Raw genomic sequence first — 21,277 nt, 5'->3', positions numbered from 1 at the left:
AAAAGAGGGAAGTTAAGACAAAAAAATTGAAAAGAGAGATTTCCGGGTGTGTTTCGCTCCTTCCCCTGCATTTGCCATAGGTGGGTGTTTCTGGCACCTGCATAGTATGGGTTCTCTCCATCTTCTACAAAATATAAGAAAGACAAAGACAAGACGTTTAAGTCACTTCATGGTGGACTGGCTTCCTGGAAGTATGGTCTTCACATTGTAAAACTAATGCTTATGTCTACAATATAAGTAATTGCAACCTTAAAATCAAATGCATGCATTTGGCCACATAGCATACATGCTAATATCACAAGGACACTGAGCAAATTCTAGTGACTTACCAAAAGTTAATATAAAAAAAAAAAAAAAAAATCTAAGAAATTATTTAGGTAAAAGGACAGTATGTTGAGATTGACCTTCTCAGTCATAGTTACAATTTTGTCTCGTAGGCGTTGCCTGTGCCGAAGTGATGGGGTTAAGTACCTCTGCGGGTAAGTCACCTAGAACCTCTGGCTCTATCGCGTCCTTCGCCAGTAGGACTGCGATCTCCGCTCGCAAGACATGGGCATCGCCTGCTCTCACTTAGTGGAGTGGATGGGCCGAAACTTGGGGGGAGGCTGGGCGAACTGAATCGCATAGCTGAGCCTAATGGTCTGAATGAGCCAGCGAGACAGACTTGGGAGTGCTAACCAGGCTCACAGAGACATACAAACAGTACCAGAGGAACCGTAGGCGTACCCACAGTGAGGCAGTGCATTCTCAAACTGCACACTGCTGCCTGCTGGTTTCCCGGCACTCTAACGGGAGAGAGCAGCTCCACCCATCTCCGGGTCACCCATCTCAGGAGTTATTGTTTCACCGACCACTTAAGAGCAGACCTTCTGTGGCGGACACATTAAAGCAGGCTGTGCCAGAGTATTTTTATTGTTTTGCAAGGGATGACACCCTTGGCGACGAGTAGACTGAGGGGCGGCCTACGAGGCACTCTGGTGGTACGTCAAGAGAAGCGCTTATGTCTGCTACTGACTGCGGAGAACTGCTGGGCTATTCCTCAGTGTCGCCGAAAGGCCACCTTGTGAGATGGGAGCAGAGAAAGCGTACTTTGATGACCTCTCGCACCTCTGCAAGGACAGCCAGGGGCGCTTCTGGATCACCAAGGTGGACATCGTCTGACCGAGGGCCTGTGCTGTGACTTGATCACGGTTAGTCGACAAGCGCAGCTCAACCCCGGCTCAGAACTACCCTCGTGCAATAAGAGTGCCTTGGCCTCGCATGCAGGGCAGAGGTGGCCTGCCCAGGGCACAGCCACCCCACCATCGAGGGTAGTGAGAGAGTTGGCGTTCTATATTTTGGCACCAATATAGCTCCATACTGCTAAGTTTTCAATGCACATCCGAGAAAGACCCAGGAAACCATGACTGTCGGCTCTGAATCTGCTTTAGCATAAGCACACACACTATTACAGTGGGAACACAGCATCATCCTCATTTCCAGAACGAAACAGCCCCTCTCTCCAATGCAGCAATCGACATCTGCACTCAGCTGGATCCCTGAATGAAACGCTAGGTTCCTCCATTTTTTTAATTTTTTTTGAAGGACCAGCAATCCCATCCAAAAGCTGTACAGCTTGTGATGGGCTAGAGGGGGAGGGGCCCTAGGGGGTTGGTTCCCCCGAAGGAGAAGCCCTCAGCTCTCAGATCACCCAAGCTATTCTACTGAAGTAGAACTCTCCTGGTGGCCATCAGGAGGGCGCTACAACGGAAAATAGACAAGGAGACCTAGAGCGGCGAGCGAGCGCTGGGTTGCCGTGACAACCCGCGCTGAAGCCCGACAGCTCACGACACGCTGAGGAGCAGGAGACCCGTCCGGGTTTTACCTGGCGGAAGCTCTTGCTGATCTCCACGGTCTCCCAGAGTGTCGAGCAGACCTGCAGCTGTGCTTTTACACACATGCAGTGGCTGGCCCACAACAGAGGGGACTCAAGCTTTCCGGAGAAAGAAGAGTCGACCGGCATGCCGACGTGGTCATGTTCCCATGCAAAAACATGAACCACCCACGAACAGTCTCACAGTTTCCCAGGAACACGAAACAGTGATTGTGGCCGTCAGTGACTGTGACTCTTTCAGGGGAATGCTCTCCTTGATGCTGAAGCACGCAGGCGAACAGTCCACAGGACACAGACAGGAAATGTGCAGCCTGTTGGTGTGCTGTCTCTCTTCACAGCGGTCTTACCAGCCATAAGAACGGTTTTTTCAGCGCTCTTGGCGCACAGTTACCAGCTGTGAAAACAGCCTTTTTGTTTTCCTCAGTAACACAAAAACAAAAGAGAGAGAGAGAAAGAAAGTCGACCCCACTGCAGCGCTGTATCGCCCGCACCACAAGTGAGATCCCCCTGAAGAGCTTGCTCGTTGTTTGATCACTCAGTAGATTAAACAGCATTGAAATGCTCTGCTCCGAAGCAAAAAGCTGAAGTGCAATCGCACCTGCTGCTTGTTATATACCCGCGCTGAGTGGCAGAGCAGCTGTTGCAAATGATTGCCCACCAATGTGCATTGGCTCGTTTAGTTGCACTCAAAATAGATTGGCCTTTCTAGCGAGATTAATATTCGTCGGTCACGACGGTGACTCACCGGTGTGACAGTTATCGTTTGCACTACACTTCCCAGCATCCCTCTTGTCTTCACACCTGCACTCACTCCCTCATTTACCCGCACATACCTGTCATCATCATCATCATCCGTGTCACCTGTGCTCACCTCATTATTGTTCATTTGTGTCTGTATTTAGTTCCCTTCTGTTCAGTTAGTCTTTGTCGGTTCTACGTTGTATTGTGGTGTGTGTATCCTCCGTCCGTCTGCCTGTTTGCACCCTTGTAAGTTTATATTATTAGTAAAAGTTCTTGTATTGGAATTCTGGACTCCTTGTCTTCCTCTACATACACCATTCCTGTGAGAACCGGCCAATTTGGCTACTAATTTTTTTAAGTTGTAAGGGGATTTACAGTCAAAGACCCAGAACCAGATATGAAGAATGAAGACCCAGAGTCAGAATTATAATAAATTAAAGAAAAGATTTACTGAAGATAGTTTGCAGTTTCATCAGCAGAAGTCAGCTTCAAAACTCACACAGGACTTCGTAGGCCGCCCCGCTTACAATTACAAAGATCTCAGCAGTTCTACCATTTCCAAGGTCTAAGCTACGTCATTGCTTACAGGTTGAACGATTCTCATTGGCTAAGAAATAGATAAACACAGTAATTTTCCCCACATATTCAGATAGACTGAAGCATATCTCCATCAATTATGCAGCTGACACTCAGACCCTGAAGTTCACAGGGTCACAGATTTGGGTTGTTATATACGTTGTTGTAAATACTCTGCCATACTTTTGATTGATTGAAATCTTTATTTTGAACTTTTAAAAAGAAAGAAACACATAAATGAAATATACAAACGAGTAAGAAAAAAACAAAAAAATTATACAACAAAATAAACAAACAAACCCATCCTCATCACCAAAAATGGGTTTTTTGGTTGACAGATCAATATAGTACAAAGAACAGAAAAAATTTTTTGTAGGATGTTGGAAAATAGCAATGTGTCTTCTGTTAACCAAACGCTTTTTAATCTTCACTATTGCTTCAATGCAAATGAACAATCGTGCCGTTATTTGTTGCGTAGTGACGTGTGTGTTCAAGTAAGACAAATATCAGCAGATTCTGTGCAGTACGCTGTATTTAATATATCATGAGTTGAGTATTTGCGCTAAATCTGTGCAGATTTGGCTTACACGAACTTCCTCAGCAAAGTGAGCAAACATAATAACCCGCCCAATTGGCAAGTGATTTGACCGCGTTACCCGCCACAGGTTATTTTTACCCGCATTTGCCGTTAATTTCAAACCCTTGACTTATGATATTTCTTCATGTGACTGAGTAAACTACATGAATATCTAAAACTCTTCTCACACTCAGTACAGTGGTACGGTTTCTCTCCAGTATGAAGTCGCTTGTGTGTTTTCAGTGTTCCCAACCGAGTGAAACTCTTGCCACAATATGAGCACTTGAAGGGTTTTTCTCCAGTATGAATTATTTGGTGCTGTTTCAGACTGCCAGCTGTAGTAAAGCTTTTCCCACAGTCACAACACACATGATCTCTCACGTCATTATGGGTTTTCTCGTGCAGTTTAAAACTGTTCAGTCTTGGAAAACTCATACCACAGAGAGAACACACATAAGGCTTTTCATCTGAATGAACTTTCAGGTGTTTTTTTAGATCTGATGATGCATGAAAATCTTTACCACACTGGTCACAGTTAAATGGTTTTTCTCCGGAATGAATATGCAGATGAACACTGAGATTTGATGCTTGAGAAAAACTCTTCTCACACTGAGTACAGTGGTACGGCTTCTCTCCAGTATGAAGTCGCTCATGTTCTTTCAGGGTTCCAGAACGACAGAAACTCTTGTCACAATATGAACAATTATAAGGTTTTTCTCCAGTATGAATTCTTTGGTGCAGTTTCAGATATTCAGCTCTAGTAAAGCTCTTCCCACAGTCACAACACACGTGATTTTTCTCTCCGGTGTGTGTTTTCTTGTGCAGTTTAAAACTGTCCGGTCTTGAAAATCTCTTTCCACAGAGAGAACACACATAAGGCCTCTCATCTGAATGAACTTTCAGGTGTTTTTTTAGATATGATGATAAAATAAAATCTTTACCACACTGGTCACAGTTAAATGGCTTTTCTCCAGAGTGACGGAGCAGATGATGACTGAGAGTTGATGCTTGAGAAAAACTCTTCTCACACTGAGTGCATGGATACGGTTTCTCTCCAGTGTGAACTCTCATGTGTGTCTTAAGGTTTATTTTTTTACAGAAATTCTTTCCACACTGAGTGCAGGTGTGCAGGTTTTTGGCTTTTGTTTCTTGAATTTTAAAGTCATGATGTTCCTCCTTAAATTCCTCCAGTTCTTGTCTTTGCTCTTTCACTTCCATCCGATCTAAAATAAACATAAAATTAGAATCAGTTCAAGTGAACCCTGATTTAACCCCTTAAACCCAAAGTGTACCGCTGCCATGATTATGAAAATTCATAATAAAATTACTTTGCAACCACTGAATGGAACACCACAAAATATGTATCATTTTAAAGCTTAGAATCGTTTCAGCTTTTTAATGCATCCAACCACTTTGATCAACTGTTGACGTGCTGAGTAGCCTCTCTAAAACGGAGTGTACCGCCCAAGCTGCGAAAAACTTCAGTCATATTTTTCAAAACTACTGCCTTGATCAACACAAAATAGGTGTCATATGAAAGCTTACCGTGCGTTCACACCGCTGCCGGTGAGAACGGCAAAATTCGCTATCGCCGCCCTGTCAGTGACGCCGTGGAAAGATTCGTGGACGCTCTGATGTAGATCGAATGCTTGTATGGCGTTATTTTCCTGTCAAAGGTCGAGAGCGCATTATTGTAGCGCGAAAGTACATTAATATAATGCGCGAATCTCTCTGCTCGCGCGCAGGATATAATGTGCAGAGCACGACTCTCTCTGCTCACGCGCAGAATATAATGTGCCGAGCGCGAATCTCTCTGCTCACGCGCGGGAACTGGGCGCGCGCTCTCAGATACACACTGCTCTTATAAGAATTTTCTCTGGGCTCGCTCAGAGAATATGCCTGCACTTGAAACATGTTCAGTGCAATCGCGAATCTCTCCTCTTCGCTTAAAGTATATGGAGGACTTCATTAAAACTTCATTAAAAATGAATAAATAAACAAATAAATATGCGAATAAATGTAAAAATAAATAAATAAATAAATAAATGAGTATTTATACTTTTATTTCCACATTTATATATAATTATATTTTTTCCACATTTATTTATTTTTCATTTATTTATTTATGCATTTATTTATTTTCAATTTTACATTTATTTATGTCCACTCACCTAAAGTAGGCCTGGGCGAAAAAGCGATTGAATAATTTAATTCGAATTTTTTGTTGCGGGCGATTTAAAAAATAAGTAAATCGAGTTTGTGTAATGGCGCATTTTTGTCTCCCCGGAGCTTCCGTAGCGTTAAGGCCTCATTATGCTTCTGCGTCAACTCCACGACGTAGCTACGCCGTCACTCCTTCGGCGTCATGGCCGTTTTATGGTTCTACGTCAGGTTGAGTTGCATCGCGGTGCATCTGACCAATCACAGCACTTGTGGTCTGCGTCGCCTCGACGCGTAGTTAAAATTTTTTGGAGGTGCACGTCGAGCTACGGCGGAGGGGTTTGTGGCGAAGCAGAGGGGTCTGCGGGGGTATGCCGTCGATTCGACGCAAAAGCATATAACAGGCTTTAGTTTCACATAGCAGTATGGCAAGCGACAACAACAACATCATAGCAAACTCGAAACGGAAACAGCATACAGCAAGCGACAACATGGCTACCGGTGAGAGTGGGAAGTTTGTTCCCAAGAAAGGAATAAAATCATCTGTTGTTTGGAACTGGTATGGGTTTGCTGCGACAGACATGGAGCAAGAGACCCCACGCTGGAACATTTGCCTAAAGCCCATCGCAATCAAAGGCAGCAGCACCACAAACCTATTCCAACACCTGAAACAGAGACATCCAGACGAATATGAAAAATGCCAGTCTCTCCGAGACGAACAAAACCGCAGTGACCAACAAATCTTAGCTAAAAAACAGCTAACTGTAGCCGAATCCTTTGCACAAGGCACCTCATATGACAGGAAAGGGGCACGGTGGAGAACAATTACCGAAGCGGTCGCTTTGCACATAGCCAAAGACATGGTACCCATATATACCATGGAGAAGACGGGGTTTATTAATTTGATTAAAACCTTAGACCCCAGATATGAGCTACCCAGCCGCAAGTACTTCAGTGAAGTCGCCTTGCCCCAGCTGTACAACAACACACAAGAGAAAGTCAGCAGAGAACTGGAGGAGCTGTCCTTTTATTCGGCAATAAGAACTGAGAGACGCTCTCGACTGCTAGAACCTGTCTGAGAATCGTCTATGCTGCCTGACATATGACAGCAGCACCAACATGATTAAAGCCCTGAGAGTGAACAGATGGCCAAACCTCCAGTGCTTTGGACACAAACTACACAACGCTATTGGGAAGTCTAACAATAAGTAAAATAAAATATTCAATTTTGGCAGAGCACATATTTTCCTCATCCAAAACGCAGTCAAGCTAGTAGGGCTGGGCGATATATCGGATGACATTGTTATGCGCATCTCGTCAGTAAAACCGGTTCCTTGATTAGTAGTAAATCGCCATCACCTGCTTTCAGATGGAGCGGTATTTACTACACAGAGCGGTAGTTCACTAACAAGCTGAACCATATTGCATTAATTATCGCAGGCGATACGTCTGTGAAAATGAATGTGATATATATAGAGGAGTTTTTTTTTCTTATTTTCTTTTTTTTCAGTCAGGAAAACCAACATTTAGTCAAGCTGACTCGACTACGAAAAGACGATTGTCTGACTACTTGACTGCGGTTCGTCCACCGTTTAAAAAGTTTAAGTGCTGTACGTGATTTATTAAAATATATATTTTTTTAATTAGCCCTAGCCAAAAAAACAAAAACAAAAAAACTCGGCAAGAATGTTTCAATATGGCATGTCCATTTGATCTGTATTTGATTCATAAAGACAGTCGAATGGATTATTTTATAAAAATGGATTCAAATTTCTCCACAAACTGCACATATGCCTATAGTAAACAAATTACATTTGTGTATCTGCAGTGTCTGAGTTTTGGAATGACAAAGTTTTGAAATACAGAAGAAAATAAATCATTTTTAGATGGATGTAGACTGATATTTATTAAAGTCCCCAATAGTGATGTTTGTCTTTGTGTTTTATTCTTTATCATACAGAGATTGGTGTTAAGGATCCCCGCAAATATCGTGCCATTGGAGTATGCAAGAAGATAGTCGCTGCTTTTTCCTACAGCTGGAAGAAAAGAAGAGAGCTGGGTGTAGCTCAGTCAGAGCTTGGCCTTCCGATTAATCGATTAATCGAGTAATCGAGTAATCGGATAATTTGTTTGGTGTGTTTTTAAATAACCAAAACAAATAATGCATAACGAAAATGATGTGTCTGTAAAATGATCAAGCATTTGGCTTTTATTTCTCAAAAAACAAAACAAAAAAAACTTATTCCAACTCCAACAACATTTGGCTCCAAAACTAGGCCTATTTATTGCAATTTTTACCCATTTAGTATAAGTGCCAACAATGTTCTATGCTCAATTACTTTGGTAGCCAATTAAAATGTCTTCCCCAAAAGTACGATTGGATTTGGAGAAGCAGGCTGGGGAATTTCGTTTTTTGTTGTTGTCTGTAACTATTTGGAAGACGTGACATACAAACAAGGTCTCGCAAAGACTGCAATACAATATTTGTTCCTCCATCACGTCGCGGTGTATACAGTGAATGCATGCTGAAATTATTGTTGCGTGGCTACATGAAAGTTTAAGCATATGTGATGCATTGCCGCAATTGATCTGACTGGCGCGTGAGAGAGACGAGGGCATGCGTGTGTGTGTATGCGTGTGTGTCTATGTCTGTGTGTGAGTGAAGGGGTTCACACACCGAACGCAAATTTAATTATTTGCACTAGTAGATTACATACAAAGTCAGTGCAAAGACGCGAATAGACGCATCATTCGCGCCGGTGTTGTGCCGAATTTTGACCCCCGCCAAATTACTACCCCCCTAGCATTGGTAGGTTTAGGATTAGTTGTGGGGGAGGGGTTAGGATTAGGGGTGGGGTTAGGATTAAGCAATCAGGTACTGCCTTCAACGAGGGGGGTAATAATTTGGCAGGGGGTCGAAATTCGGCACAACACCGGGCGTCGCGAATGACGCGAACGTCTTCCGCGCACTTTGAAAAATTTTAACCAGAGCGAATGTTTAAGAGTCCAACTAGGCGCGATAAATGCGTATTTGACCCTCTATTCGCGTTCGGTGTGAACACACCATTAGGTTAATGTTTCAGTGACGCTTGGTGAGAGCATGGAGTGGATGAATCATTGAAGTCGTAGCCTACTGTTGTGGTATGCCAGGTCTACTTCGCAGTAGACACTTTGCACCTTGTTCTCTTCCTTTCTTCCTTTTTAAGTATGTAATGATCCCAAACTTTAGACATTCTTTGCCGTTAATGGACATCTTTACTCTCCGCCATCGCGGCAATTAAATTCAAAATGTATCACGCGCTATAGTATAGATCCGCGTATAGTGAATTAAATTTTACATAGGAATTTAACGAGGCTTCGAGGCAGAGTTTTTGCCTCGAGGAATTTTTGTAATGGAGTCACTCGAGGAATCGTTTCAGCCCTAGGTCTGATGTTAAAAGCCGCCATCTTGTGCCCTCTTGGCAAGACATCGAGGTTTTGGAGTCAGTAAACAAGGCGGTTAAAGCACTCCAAGACTTTACGGATGCGCTATCAGGGGAAATGTATGTCAGTGTCTCATACGTCAAGCCTGTTATCCATCTGTTCAAAACCAGTCTTTTGCAGCCTGAGGACAACGACACAGAGCTTACCAAAACAACAAAAAGGAACATAATGGGATACCTTATTGACAAATACAGTGATCCTGTCAAGGATGAGCTCTTGGACATGGCCTCTCTGATGGATCCAAGGTTCCAGACATCCTGCATCAACCCACACATGGTGGAGCAAGTCAAAAGAGGAGCTGTCAGTGAACTTCTGTCTTTCCCCGCTGACAAAAGCACACCACAGCCTGGTCCAGTTGTGAAGGTGGACCAGGAAGAGGCAAGGCCTCAGCCAGACCCCAAGAGGAAAAAGACCTTAGCAACCTTCTTCAAGAAGAGTGTTGTTGTGCCAACCTCTGACCAGTCGGAAGAAGCTAAAATAGAGACTGAACTGGCAACCTATCTGCTCTTGCCAGAGGCAGACCCTAACACTGATCCACTGCAGTGGTGGAAGATCAACAAATCCAGCTTCTCAAGGCTCAGTCACCTGGCCAAGCAATACCTCAGTATCCCTACAACAAGTGCCCCATCTGAGAGGCTTTTCAGTGTGGGGGGAGGAGTTGTCACATGTAGCAGAGCTTGCCTCAAGCCAGAGGCAGTGGACAAGGCGATTTTCCTTGCCAAAAATGTTTAAATGTTATTGACAACTTAAGCACATATCTCATGTTCTGCACCTCAACCAAAATGTGATTTTTCTTTCCTGTTCATACATTCAGGGACACAAATGGAGCACTCAAACGGAGCACTTCTACATTCCGATTGGTTGCCGTCGAACCGCATCATAGCTCATTACCATAAAGTTGACCTGATTTGAACTCTGACGGCCGTTTCACATCGCAAGCATGAGCGGCGCGTGAGCAGCACGTCAGCGCAACTACATCGTCAGTGAAGCTGCAGACCGTGCGAGTATTCACGGCCGTTTCACATCGCAAGCATGAGCGGCGCGTGAGCAGCACGTCAGCCCAACTACATCGTCAATGAAGCTGCAGACGCGCGCGAGAATTCACGGCCGTTTCACACCGCAAGCGTCAGCGGCGCGTGAGCAGCGCGTATTTTTTTCGGCGTGCATGTTAATCAATGAGTGCCTTCACACCGCGAGCAGGAGCAGCGCGTCAGTGTCAAGCAGGAGCGTCGCGTGAGCAGCAGTGAAGCGGGGGTTTCGGCTTCGAGTCTATTTTTGCTGTGCTGCTCACGCTCAATTAAAGTGAAAGCACACTTTTGATGGACAAAATTAATAGGATTTCACACAAAAAGTGCCCAAAACGCATAGAATTTGCATGTCTAGTGTGTTTTAACCAGAATTGCAGTATGTCAGACAAGGAAATGAAGACTAACATAAAGAAAAGAAAATTTTATAGAAAATGTAGGCTACCCATTAAACTTGATTTTAATTATTCAGTTTGGGCTTTGAACAAACTTCAAATGTGTTTATGACTACCAACTTCTAAAAACAATTTTTTCAAATGTCTTTGTAAAGAAATGCTTGCTTATATGTAGCCTTTTATGTAGCCTGGGAGCCGCTGTTGTGACGCTGTACAAACGCTTCCAGTGTGAATACTCGCGCACGTCTGCAGCTGCAGTGACGATGTAGTTGCGCTGACGTGCTGCTCATGCTTGCGGTGTGAAACGGCCTTGAAGCTGCAGATGCGCGCGAGTATTCACGGCCGTTTCACACTGCAAGCATGAGCCGCGCGTGAACAGCACGTCAGCGCAACCATAGATATCATATAGAGACTAGATGCCCTATTGGCCGCTGTGGCGCAAGAAATGCGGCCGCCATCTTAAACCGGTCATACTCCTATTTGCGTTGCATAGCAGCAGTAGATTCCAGAGCACTGTGCAGCATATTCCTGCTCAAATCGGCGGACCATCACTCGGGGATTACTTTTCACAAGTAAGATTTAACATTTAACATTACCGTACTATTGGTTGTATTTTGTGAACAAAATATTCAATGTGTCCTGTATCGTAGCTACGTGTATGAAAAAAAACGCGTGAAAATCAGTTCGGTATTCAGAGTCAGATATGATTAATTAAATGCGCTGGCAGCTCATTGCACCTGCCAAACAGATTACACTGAGCGGAGCGGGTGACCGGTTTAAGATGGTGGCCGCATGGCTCGTCCGGGCCAACAGGCAGTAGCGGTCGATAGGGCGTCTATCTATATGATGTCTATGAGCGCAACTACATCGTCACTGAAGCTGCAGACGCGCGCGAGTATTCACGGCCGTTTCTCACACCGCAAGCATGAGCGGCGCGTGAGCAGCACGTCAGCTTAACTACATCGTCACTGAAGCTGCAGACGCGCGCGAGTATTCACACTGGAAGCGTTTGTACAGCGTCACAGCAGCGGCTTCCCAGGCTACATAAAAGGCTACATATAAGCAAGCATTTCTTTACAAGGACTTTTGAACATTTTGTTTTTAGAAGTTGGTGGTCATAAACACATTTGAAGTTTGTTCAAAGCCCAAACTGAATAATTAAAAACAAGTTTGATGGGTACATTTTCTATTAAATGTTATTTTCTTTATGTTAGTCTTCATTTCCTTTTCTGACCTACTGCAATTCTTGTTAAAACACACAAGACATGCAAATTCTATGCGTTTTGGGCACTTTTTGTGTGAAATGATATTAATTGTGTCCATCAAAAGTGTGCTTTCACTTTAATTGAGCGTGAGCAGCGCAGCAAAAATAGACTCTAAGCCACGCGACGCTCCTGCTTGACGCTCACCCCTAAAATCCACTGGATCCGTCTACTGCGAGGAACGTCAGCGTCGCGGATGCCGCAGCTAATCGCGGCCATTATAGTCAATGCTCTAAAGTCCACTAGCTGCGGACGCAGCGTGTCTCAAAAGCTAAAGATAGGTGCCTAGTCTATTTTTGACGGACCCGCTTCCAAGCCGCACCGTGAATACAAAATAAAAGTAAAAAAACACAATCAATTTCAAAATAAACACACTGTGAAGACTCCGCATCCCTACAGTTTCGACAACAATGCCTCTATTTGTATACCAAGTAGGAAATAACAACAGAAAAAACTAAGGGACCGTTCGGGATTTATGGAAGGGGCCACCGGAGGAAAATAGGGGAGGGTCATGCCTTTTTTTTCTTTGTTGAGGGGAGGGTCATCCAACTTTTTTTTAGTCTAGGGGGAGGGTCACTTAACTTTTGTATTCATGAAAACAGCAAAATTTCAAAGTGGCTTGTTCGGTGCATATATCCAATGTAGCTCCCTCAGTCCCCCTCTCCATCGCTAGCAGATGGTCTGAGCCTCGCGCTGTGGGTTTCGAGTGGTGAGACTGCGCGCGATCCTCGGGTGAGTCGCGAGAATTAAAAAATGGGCCAGTGATTTAAGAAAAACATTTTTTAAATCTGTTTTCATATTAATATTATTGATGATATCAACTTTGAGTAAAATTACACTGAAAAATCTTTCAAATACATGTAAAATAAATACTCCACATGTCACATGACCCACGTACAACTAATCAGTGGTCGCTCTAGAAAAAAGTTTGAAAACCATTGAGAGGGCACTAGGAGCAAAGAGCGAAAGTGATTTCTGGCGCCAATACGTAGGCAACTCTTCAAATATCCTTTCGGTCCCGGTGATTTGAAATTGTGCAAACAACAGCTTTTTCGTCTGAGAAATGGAGTTTTGGATAATGTTCAGCTTCGGTAGCTTAAAGGTAATACCTATTATGCTAAAATATATAATGACTGAGGAAGCCTAGTGACGAGTCCATATATAGCAACCAGTAAATGTGTTGAATTTGTTATACCCGCTGTCACTGTGCTTTGTTGAATGGTCTCATCAGGGCCGGCGCGTAGGCGAACTAGGCAATTGCCTAGAGTGGCACTTTTGTATGGGCGGCAAAATGTGTGCCAACCGGGAATGAACAATTCACAAAATAGGTTATATATATGATTTACTGAGCTGCCGCCGCCCCATAGCGACGGCGCGCCCCTGCTCTCACGAGTCATGACTGGGTGATGGGAAGTTCGGATCATTTTACTGACTCTCTTGAGTCATTCGAGTCATTTCGTTTATTTCATTTCTTCACTTCGTCACGAAGTGCGGCGATCGGAACCCGGAGGCCATTCTGCCCCTAGCTGTATGTGAAAGCATGGGAAGCGATCCCAGGGATATCAGAATGGGTTCTGAGCACAATAAGACAGGGCTATTCACTACAGTTCGCTCGCCGTCCCCCGCGCTTTCGAGCACAGAAATAGCGAAACTGTTGTGCAAAGGGGCCATAGAACCGGCTGTAAAGGCCTGACTCGCTCAGAGAAGGAGGTACCGGTTCTATGACACCTTTGCACAACAGTTTCGCTATTTCTGTGCGGAGTAGCTAGATGTGCTACTTCCGTATTCACTTTCGTCGCGGTCCGTGCTCGAAAGCGCGGGGGACGGCGAGCGAACTGTAGTGAATAGCCCTGTCTTATTGTGCTCAGCACCCATTCTGATATCGGATACCGCGCGCGCCCTCGGTGCTTGAATACGGCGACTCGCTGACAGCGGTGGCTGGCTGTTTCATATGTGACGTCCCGATTGCTTTGAATGGGGAACGTTTTGTGAACAGAGAACAGACTTAATGGACTGGCAACAATCTCCATAGAACATGAACTGGCACAGAGAATCGAAAAAGAGGATGCAGTTAAGACCTTTGCTGCGATGAAGGCCCGCCGTGCGCGCTTCTGAAACGTAAGTTAAGCTTCATTTGCTCTTTAGTCGTTATGTAAGATGCTGAACCTGCTGATGATATAATGTGCTTGCGGACATTTCATTTGTGTGTGTTTTACGCACATACGAAAGTGGTGTAAAGAGATTTGCAACAGTAATTTGAGGAGGTGAAATGTGATTATTTGGAAAAGTCCTGGCATGACTGCTTAAAGAAAAATGCCAGCAGGCCTTTGCCTCCTGCATAAACTTTAATATTGTTGACATTTTGGGCACACGCGCGTTGGGCACTATTTGCGTTATATGTAGGCCTATGGCATATTGGTCTTTGTGTGTTGTTGCTGGTTTTGCGTTATATGTATATGGCATATTGGTCTTTGTGTGTTGTTGCTGGTATACGTTGCAAATAGAGGGGCGGGACAATTGTTTTTCGCCTAGAGTGGCAGAAGTGCACTCGCCGGTCCTGGGTCTCATTGTTATATTTCATGTGAATAACGTTACTAGTTAACGTTAACGTTAGATGAGTAGTATGCAGGAAGTGTTGCGTATTGTGTTTCCACAACAATGTGAGTAAAATCTACTGAAATGGCCACCATAAACGTGGAGTGTGATGTGTAACGTACGCAGAGGTTTGTCATAGTTGTAAAAATAACAATGGCTTCTGAACATCTTTACCAAGCGTAAACGAATACAGAACTCAAATTATCGGGGAGGGTCATGCATTTTTTAACAATCATTTTGGAGGGTCATCGAAAAAATTATTGCTTGCGAAGGGAGGGTCAAGTCTTTTTTGAAAACAGATCTCAAAACTCCTCCGGTGGCCCCTTAAATAAATAACGAACAGTCCCTAATAGAAAGAATTCACTTAATTAAGTAACCCACTTACCTATTGTAGAAGCACAAAGAGGAAAATTGAAGAAGAAAAAATCAATAAGGTAGCACAATTAACTGTCTGCTCCTGAGCCAAAAGAAGACAAATGAACAACAAATAAACAACGCTCCGATTCTGAGGAAAAATGAAGACCTCACCAACGCTCCGCTGGTGAAACGCGTCTGAGACGCTTCCAGTGGACTTTGACGCCGAGCCAGGGACGCATCAAAAACGTGGCGCTGACGTTCCGCGCCGTAGACGGATCAAGTGGATTCTAGGGGTCACGCGCTGCTCCTGCTCGCGGTGTGAACGCACTCATTGATTAACATGCACGCCGAAAAAATACGAGCTGCTCACGCGCCGCTGACGCTTGCGGTGTGAAACGGCCGTCACCATTCAAGACGCGCCGCACCGCCCTCGCCGTCGCCGGAGCTCGCCGCCGGCTCTCATTTAAAATGAATGACTCTGCCGGTGTGAACGCACAGTAACCCCTAAAATCCACTGGATCCGTCTACGGGGCGGAACGTCAGCGCCACGTTTTTGATGCGTTCCTAGCTCGGCGTCAAAGTCCACTGGAAGCGTCTCAGACGCGTTTCAGCAGCGGAGCGTTGGTGACGTCTTCATTTTTCTTCAGAATCTGAGCGTTGTTTATTCGTTGTTCATTTGTCTTCTTTTGGCTCAGGAGCAGACAGTTAATTGTGCTACCTTATTGATTTTTTTCTTCAATTTTCCTCTTTGTGCTTCTACAAAAAGTGGGTTACTTGGTTAAGTGAATTCTTTCTATTAGTTTTTTCTGTTGTTATTTCCTACTTGGTATCCAATCAGAGGCATTGTTGTCGAAACTGTAGGAATGCGGAGTCTCCACGGGTGTTTATTTTGAAATTGATAGTGTTTTTTGACTTTTATTTTGTATTCACGGTGCGGCTTCGACGCGGGTCCGTCAAAAATAGACTAGGCACCTATCTTTAGCGAAGCGGCGCGGAGAGCCGCTTCGCTAAAGATTTTCGCTTCAGCGCCACTTTAGCGAAGCGACGCTTTTGAGACGCGCTGCGTCCGCAGCTGGTGGACTTTAGATCATTGGCTATAATGGCCGCGATTAGCTGCGGCATCCGCGACGCTGACGTTCCTCGCCGTAGACGGATCCAGTGGATTTTAGGGGTAAGAGTCTGAACTTTACAATTAATGTAGCCAATTTGATTAACTCCTAAGTAGTGCTGAGTTATTTGCTGATAAAAAGAATTCATTTTTTTCATAATCTATAAAATACTTTTTTGTACTATGTAATGTGTCAAAAACATCATACAGCTCATGCAACAATCACAGATCTTAAAAAAATGGCACGTAATCTTTCACAGCATATTATTACCATTAAAATGAGCCCAAAATGAACAATCTATTCAAATAAATGTTGATCAAAAGATATTCCTCATAGATGAACGATTTTAAAAGTCAAGGACTGAACAAAAAAGCTATCTTGGTTCCAAATGCTGTAACTTTTGTTTACTTCATGCAAATCACCAGACAATTTGATCCACATGCAGCTCACACTTTTTGGGACTTCACCAAAAAAAATGACCCTTCCTTATTTCCTTCCTGAGTAATTCGATGTCAAATAAGAAAGATATGCAAAATCAAAAAATATATATTTTGTCTTTTATCAGCAGTTTCTCAGCATGAGAATGTCCAAATGTATTGTAATGTATATTTTAAAAAATATATATAAAGTGTTCCATCAAACAATACCTACCTCTTGACTCTCCTTGCTATAGTTTTGGAGTTATGAGTCTTTAGTTTTGTGTATGTCACTCAGAAAAATCAACTCTAAAATGCCCTCAGGGCTTACGAGTTAATAGCAGAAAGCAACAGAGATCAAGTATCAGACATTTGATGTGCCAAAGTTTAGTTCTGTCATTCTATTGCTAATATGATCAAAATGAGTTTGACAACTGTTATAGCCTACAAGATTATGATTAAAAGTACATAAAAGATGACGATTAAAATCATATAAGCATTTCTATAGAATTCTTCATTAATATACTGCTTATTATTTCACAGCTACCAAAGCAATGAAGAATCAAGAATGGACACCAACCTATTTGTTCCTCAATATCTTCATGTTTTATTCTGGATGGTTCTGGATCACTCATGTCTTCAATCTCCTCTTTAATAAACTCCATCTTTAACAGTCACACAGATTTCAGCTGCTACTCCTGGAGTTTGTCCTTCTCTTGTAGGATGATGGGAATATTCCCAGTATTTATTGGTGAATTGTTGTGGGAGGGGCTTCACTGCAGGTGTGAACTGTGATCACTGTGTGATACTGACGCCCACAGGACCAGATCTGGAAAAATCAGAGATAAGTTACTGAATTTATACTGGATTACTTTAACATCAAAACACACTTGGTGCTTCAAATACATTTAGTTCAAATATAGAGCATTTTGAGTTACATATTAGTAGTGTACAAAACAGCTCTATGTCGCTAATTTTTATGTAACCTAGAATATTATAAGGATGAAACAGGGCACATGTTATATTATTATTATATTAGACGACAGAAATCCACTTAATATGCAATATAAAGACTGAATAGAGGAGGGTTGTATAAGTAACAATTGTTTTAAAAATGAAATTCCTCCGGTTGCTTCGGTAGCAAAGTTGTTTTGAAACAACGCCAATGTCTGGTAATGTTATAAACTGTACAATGACAATAAAAATACTATTTAAACAAGTTTACCAGCCGCAGAAATACAGCGGTTACTCCTGAACACAAGCAGCGCTGCGCTTATAAACACTTTATTAGACATTTCTGATGAAAGATAAAAGATGATGCCATCGAAACTTTTATGAAGACCATCATTTCCCTTCAGATATACATTCAAATAAAAACTCGGATCTGCACTAATCATGAATGGCCGATTTCAGTGTCAGAAAGAGAGTTTGCAGGTTTGGTTTCTGTAGCCTTTAATAGTATTTTTAATCATGTACTTTAACCTGAGGGGTAAAACATTAAAAACACATTGAGGTGATTATCATATAAAGTATCACATAAATCCTGTAGTTTGTCTGACACTAATGATGTGCTTGATGTGCCAATTTACAGAAGATCTCAGACATCACCATAATGAATGAGGTGAAAAGAGAGTATATTGAACGAGATAAAGATGATTTTCAGCAGCTCAGTTAAAGTGTTTGTTACACTGTTAATTTCCTAATTGACATTCACACTGTTTTGTTTTTCTTCTCAATTGTTAAAAGATCGTTCAAGAGCACATTCATCCAGTAATGAAACAAGTAAAAGATGTGTTCGACTTGAAGCGATGCTGCAGAGACTGATCGATGTATGACATGTAAGTACTGTGAGCCGCTCTCTAATCACTCTCTCTGTACTTTGAAACATACATTTCTCACACACCGATCGGTCTGTGCAGCACCGCTTCCAGTCGAACACACCTCAAGTCTTTATGAGAGAGTCATTGAATCATTCACTCAAACATTGAGCAATAAAGCCGGAGATAAAGATTACATCGTCATATCCTTTGTGTAGATTCTTACATGTAAATGATACATCCCTCTACTCGTCTAGGGGAAGTAACAAAGGAAAAAGAATAAACAAAAAGTAGTAAAAAGGGAGAAAAAAGTAAGAACACACTTTAATCCTCTGTCCCCGGCGTAAGATAATAACACCAGATTAGATTTAAACAAAATGGGTTTTATTTACAAAATATAGACCTGGTTTCACAGACAGGGCTTAGATTAAGCCTGAATTAAGCCTCAGTTTAATTAGGACATTTAAGTAGATTTTATAAACATGCCTTAAAAAAAAACAGTATGGCCATGATGCGTCCTCCTACATCAGTTAGGGTTAGAAGAACTGTTGCCAAACATATAACATGCTAGAAACATAATAATCACTGCAATAATGATCTAATTTTTTGACTGGGCAGTGCATGTGGCCAGAGTGTATAATACTTGCTTGTATTGTTCCTACATCACACCAATATAAAAAAGGGAAAATTGAATTACAGGGAAATCTTATATGAAACAAATCAGTTACACTTTTTTTCCAAAACAAACTTTTTTCAGTTTATTTCTAATAATTGCATATACTTTCAGAAAACAGTAAACTTAGTAAATAAGTAAATGCATGAATACATCAAAATCAAATAAGACCCATTTAGCACACGACCCATCCTGACAGCTTTTTTGCAAACAAACCATAAGGAAAGCTTCAAACACTCTTTTAGTTCCCGGATCAGACTACAAACAAGTCTTTCTAGTTCTGTCATTATTTCACCAAATTCTCAAAGTTAAACTAGATATTGTTCTTTTGGAAGCAACTCCATGTTTTCTTCATCTCACAACATTTACTTGACTGTATTTGACATGAAAACTAAATGTTGCTCATTGTGACGACTTATGCAGGGTTTGAAACTTTTTCACTCACCGGCCAATTTGGCAACTAATTTGTTTAAGTTAAAAGTAAAAAGTTACCGGCCATTCATAACTTCTACTAGCCAAACAGAAAAAGAAAAGAGCCAGTCTAACTACATCACAGCTTATATTTCATGTGACTGCGAAAACTACAAGAATGTCTAAAACTCTTCTCACACTGAGTACAGTAGTACGGCTTCTCTTCAGTATGAAGTCGCTCATGTTTTTTCAGGTATGCAGACCCAGTGAAACTCTTGTCACAATATGAGCACTTGTAAGGTCTTTCTCCAGTATGAATTTTTTGGTGCAGTTTCAGATATTCAGCATTAATACATTTCTTCCCACAGTCAGAACACACATGATCTTTCACGACATTATGTGTTTTCTGGTGCAGTTTAAAACTGTTTAGTCGTGAAAATCTCTTTCCACAGAAACACACATAAGCCTTCTTATCTGAATGAACTTTCAGGTGTTGGTCTAGATCTGATGCTCGAGGAAAACTCTTTCCACACTGAATGCATGTATTCGGTTTCTCTCCAGTGTGAATTCTCATGTGTCTGTTAAGGTTTCCTTTTTTACTAAAACTCTTTCCACACTGAGTGCAGGTGTGCAGCTTTTTAGCTTTTGTTTCTTGAATTTTAAAGTCATGATGTTCCTCAAATTCATGATGTTCCACCTCAAATTCGTGATGTTCCTCCTCAAATTCATGATGTTCCTCCTTAAATTCCTCCAGTTCCTCCTTAAATTCCTCCAGTTCCTCCTTAAATTCCTCCAGTTCCTCCTTAAATTCCTCCACTTCTTGTCTTTCCTCTTTCACTTCCAGTCGATCTAAAATAAACATAAAATTAGAACCAGTTCAAGTGAACCCTGATTTAAGCCCTTAAACCCAAAGTGTACCGCTGCCATGATTATGAAAATTCATAATAAAATTTACTTAGCAACCACTGAATGGAACACCAAAAAATACGAATCATTTTAAAGCTTAGAATCGTTTCAGCTTTTTGATGCATCCAACCACTTTGATCAACTGTTAACGTGCTGAATAGTCCCTCTAAAACGGAGTGTACCGCCCAAGCTGCGAAAAAATTCATTCATATTTTTCAAAACTACTGCCATGATCAACATAAAATAGGTGTCGTTTGAAAGCTTAGAGTCTGAACTTTACAATGAATGTAGCCAATTTGATTAACTCATAAGTAGTGCTGAGTTATTTACTGGTAAATAGAATTAATTTTTTTCATAATCTATAAAATACTTGTTTGTACTATGTACTGCAATGTGTCAAAAACATCATACAGCTCATGCAACATTCACAGATCGATGAAAATGGCACATAATTTTTCACAGCATATAATTACAATTAAAATGAGTCAAAAATGAACAATCTATTGCGTTGATCACAAGATATTCCTCACGGAGGAACAATTTTAAAAATCAAGTCAAGGACTGAACTTTACTTTATGCAATCACCAGAAAATGTGATCCACGTGCAGCTCACACTTTTTGGGACTTCACCAAAAAATAATTTCCCTCCTACCTTAGTTCCTTCCTGAATTATTCCATGTCAAATAAGAAAGATATGTAAAATCAAAAAGACATATTGATATATATTTTGTCTTTTATCAGCAGTTTCTCAGCATGAGAATGTCCTAATGTAATGTATATTTTCTAAAAATATAGTGTTGAAGTGTTCTATCAAACAATACCTACCATTGGACTCTCCTTGCTATAGTTTTGGAGTTATGAGTCTTTAGTTTTGTGTATGTCACTCTGAAAAATCAACTCT

At 42.0% G+C, this 21,277-nt stretch overlaps 3 protein-coding genes across 3 annotated transcripts in view; 1 reads left to right on the top strand and 2 right to left on the bottom strand.

The window, feature by feature from the left end:
* LOC143716529 (uncharacterized) overlaps positions 1 to 21,277 on the top strand; it is a 204,952-nt gene that overhangs the window by 76,287 nt on the left and 107,388 nt on the right. The gene's annotated exons all lie outside the window — the stretch shown is intronic.
* Positions 1 to 21,277, bottom strand: part of LOC143715439 (uncharacterized) — a 266,032-nt gene that overhangs the window by 210,806 nt on the left and 33,949 nt on the right. The window lies entirely within an intron of this gene.
* On the bottom strand, positions 18,752 to 20,766 carry LOC143715469 (uncharacterized). Its single transcript, XM_077207298.1, has one exon. It carries the CDS (start codon positions 20,330 to 20,332, stop codon positions 19,610 to 19,612), a length of 723 nt encoding a protein of 240 aa, XP_077063413.1. The 5' UTR covers positions 20,333 to 20,766; the 3' UTR covers positions 18,752 to 19,609.

Source organism: Siphateles boraxobius, unplaced genomic scaffold (genome assembly GCF_051911475.1).
Source record: "Siphateles boraxobius isolate OS27281-9 unplaced genomic scaffold, OSU_SipBor_1 6, whole genome shotgun sequence".
Taxonomy (NCBI): domain Eukaryota; kingdom Metazoa; phylum Chordata; class Actinopteri; order Cypriniformes; family Leuciscidae; genus Siphateles; species Siphateles boraxobius.
This window is presented reverse-complemented; position numbering and strand designations above follow the sequence as displayed.